Genomic DNA, 2,088 nt, shown 5'->3' with positions numbered 1-2,088 from the left:
CCCTCCCCCCAAAAAAGTCAGACTTACCTGTCCCGGTGCAGTCACACGAGTATCCGCCCAACAAGTCCTTGCAGGAGCCGCCATTTTGGCACGGGTTGTCAGTGCAGTCGTCTCGGTTCTCGCCACAGCGAAAGCCGTCCCACTCAGCTGGGCATGCGCACTCGAAGCTTCCTGGTACGTTTGTGCATGCGCCTGGAAAGAAAAGAAAAACAAGATGCAATTAAGTAATTAAGTCATTTAAAATCTTAATTTTTGCATCTGGCATTTGTTGAAAGGGTAGCCTTGTTGAAAAGGGAAGGGAATTTCCATATGTACCTCGAATGAGCAAGTGCCATATTAATATCGTCATAGAAACTGTTTCTGTCGGAAGGAGCGGGTGGTTGGAGGGCGCCACCGGTAGGTCCTACTTCTTTACTTTACCTCTGTTGATTCTGTCCTGTCTGTCTTACTTTTTTCCCAGCAATAGATGGCCATTATTGTGTCGATGTGCTTCTCTTTACTCAAACAAACAAACAATCAGAAGGCATGCACTATTACAACCAGCAAATTAGAATTTAAAGTTCTCCGTTCTTCCAGACTACCTTGATTGAAACACGGATTCTGATCCTCGCATTCGTCATCGTCCACGTCACATAAGTCGCCATGGTAACCGGTCCCCCTGCAGTTGCACGAGTAGCCCCCTACAGTGTTGACGCAGACGCCATTGTTGAGACATGGGCCGGGGGTGTCTCTGCATTCGTTGTCGTCCTGAGCACACTGAAGGCCTGTGTAACCCGTGCCTTAAAGAAAAAAGAACAGAGTTGTATCCATGGTGGCAAGGGGGCATTAGTTTAAGTACAGCAAGAGTTTTACGGTACTTGCAACAAAAATAGGTCGTATAAAAGTACACGTGCCTAAGAGGGCCGTAGACGATTTACTTTGTTATGAGAGTAACATGCAAAAGAAGGTGGTGAAGCAATAAGTGTGATATTTTTTAATGAAAAAGAAGAAGCAAATCACACCAGAGTACTCATCTACACACAAAGAGAAAAACAAAAAATAATGAACAAAGACAGATTGGCAAACCCACAGCTAGACAAAAAAAACCCCAAACATATGGATAGCAAAACCCACAAACAAACAAACAAACGAACAAACAAACAAGCCAACAAGCAACTATAAAAACAAACAAACAAATATACAGAAACTAGTAGTTAGTTTAGTAGAGGTATTACGGCGCTCGCAACTGCATAAGGTCATGTGAGCGCTAGAAGATTAGAGGTGTTACAAGAGAGTAACAAACATAAAAAAAAGAAGGAGAGGAGATAAGGACGATAGATGTTTGATAGGAAAGAAGAAGCAAACCACACCAGAGCACCCGCCAACCACCCACAAATATACAGAAAAACAAAGGGTCAGAAAGACAAACAAACAAACAAACATATATACAAACCACAAACCAATAAACAAACAAACTAACTAGTAACAAGTAAGCAAACAAATAAAGCAAACAATCACAAAGACACTCAAACAGAAAAAAACAAAAACAAACAAACAAACATCCAAGACGCCTCCTTGCCCCGCTACGCCCACCAACCTGCCCTGTGGTCTTATGCACCCCGCATAATTTAGCAAAATTTGATCTTTTTTTCTTTTTTTTTTTGTGTGTGCATAGTTTCAGATTAATTTCCTTTATCATTCTATGTTGAAATGAACAGGATCGCATAATTTCACATTTTTGGGCTCAGTTTGCACAATTTCAGATTTTATTTTATTTCACTTTATTTTTAAATTTTTGTGTGTGCATAAAACCGCGGTGACAGACCAACCAACCCACCTGTACAGTCACACGTGTAGGACGGGGTCAAGAGGTCACAGTCGGCCCTCTGGCCACAGCGCTCACGCTGACACAGCTCGTCCTGCCAGCCGCACGAGATGACCACGTCTGAGCAGCTGCAGGCTCCGCGGTACCTGCACGTGCCCTGGTTGTAGCAGGGGGAGCTGTAGCACGAGTCCACCACCAGCTCACACAGCGGGCCCGAGTACCTGAATAAACAGAGGGTGGAAGGTTTGGGTGGGGTGTAGGAAAAAGGAGGAGGGAGGGGAGGG

At 44.1% G+C, this 2,088-nt stretch overlaps 2 protein-coding genes across 2 annotated transcripts in view; both read right to left on the bottom strand.

The window, feature by feature from the left end:
* Window positions 1–199, bottom strand: part of LOC101857939 (fibropellin-1) — a gene marked incomplete at its 5' end in the record, with an annotated part of 3,818 nt that extends 3,619 nt beyond the window's left edge. Inside the window, one exon of the mRNA XM_005095191.2 lies at window positions 28–199. Coding sequence (XP_005095248.2) covers window positions 28–199 — 172 coding nt within the window. The remainder of the gene's footprint in view (window positions 1–27) is intronic.
* A 317-nt stretch (window positions 200–516) lies between these two features.
* LOC118477149 (fibropellin-1-like) overlaps window positions 517–2,088 on the bottom strand; it is a 3,383-nt gene continuing 1,811 nt past the window's right edge. Inside the window, exons 2-3 of the mRNA XM_035968928.1 lie at window positions 1,817–2,025; window positions 517–779 (exon numbers count right to left, since the gene is read on the bottom strand). Of these exons, the coding sequence (XP_035824821.1) occupies window positions 517–779; window positions 1,817–2,025 (472 nt within the window). The remainder of the gene's footprint in view (window positions 780–1,816; window positions 2,026–2,088) is intronic.

The sequence above is a fragment of the Aplysia californica genome, unplaced genomic scaffold, assembly GCF_000002075.1.
Source record: "Aplysia californica isolate F4 #8 unplaced genomic scaffold, AplCal3.0 scaffold00097, whole genome shotgun sequence".
NCBI classification, from domain to species: domain Eukaryota; kingdom Metazoa; phylum Mollusca; class Gastropoda; order Aplysiida; family Aplysiidae; genus Aplysia; species Aplysia californica.
Note: the sequence above shows the minus strand (reverse complement) of the source record. Positions and strands in the feature narration are given on the sequence as shown.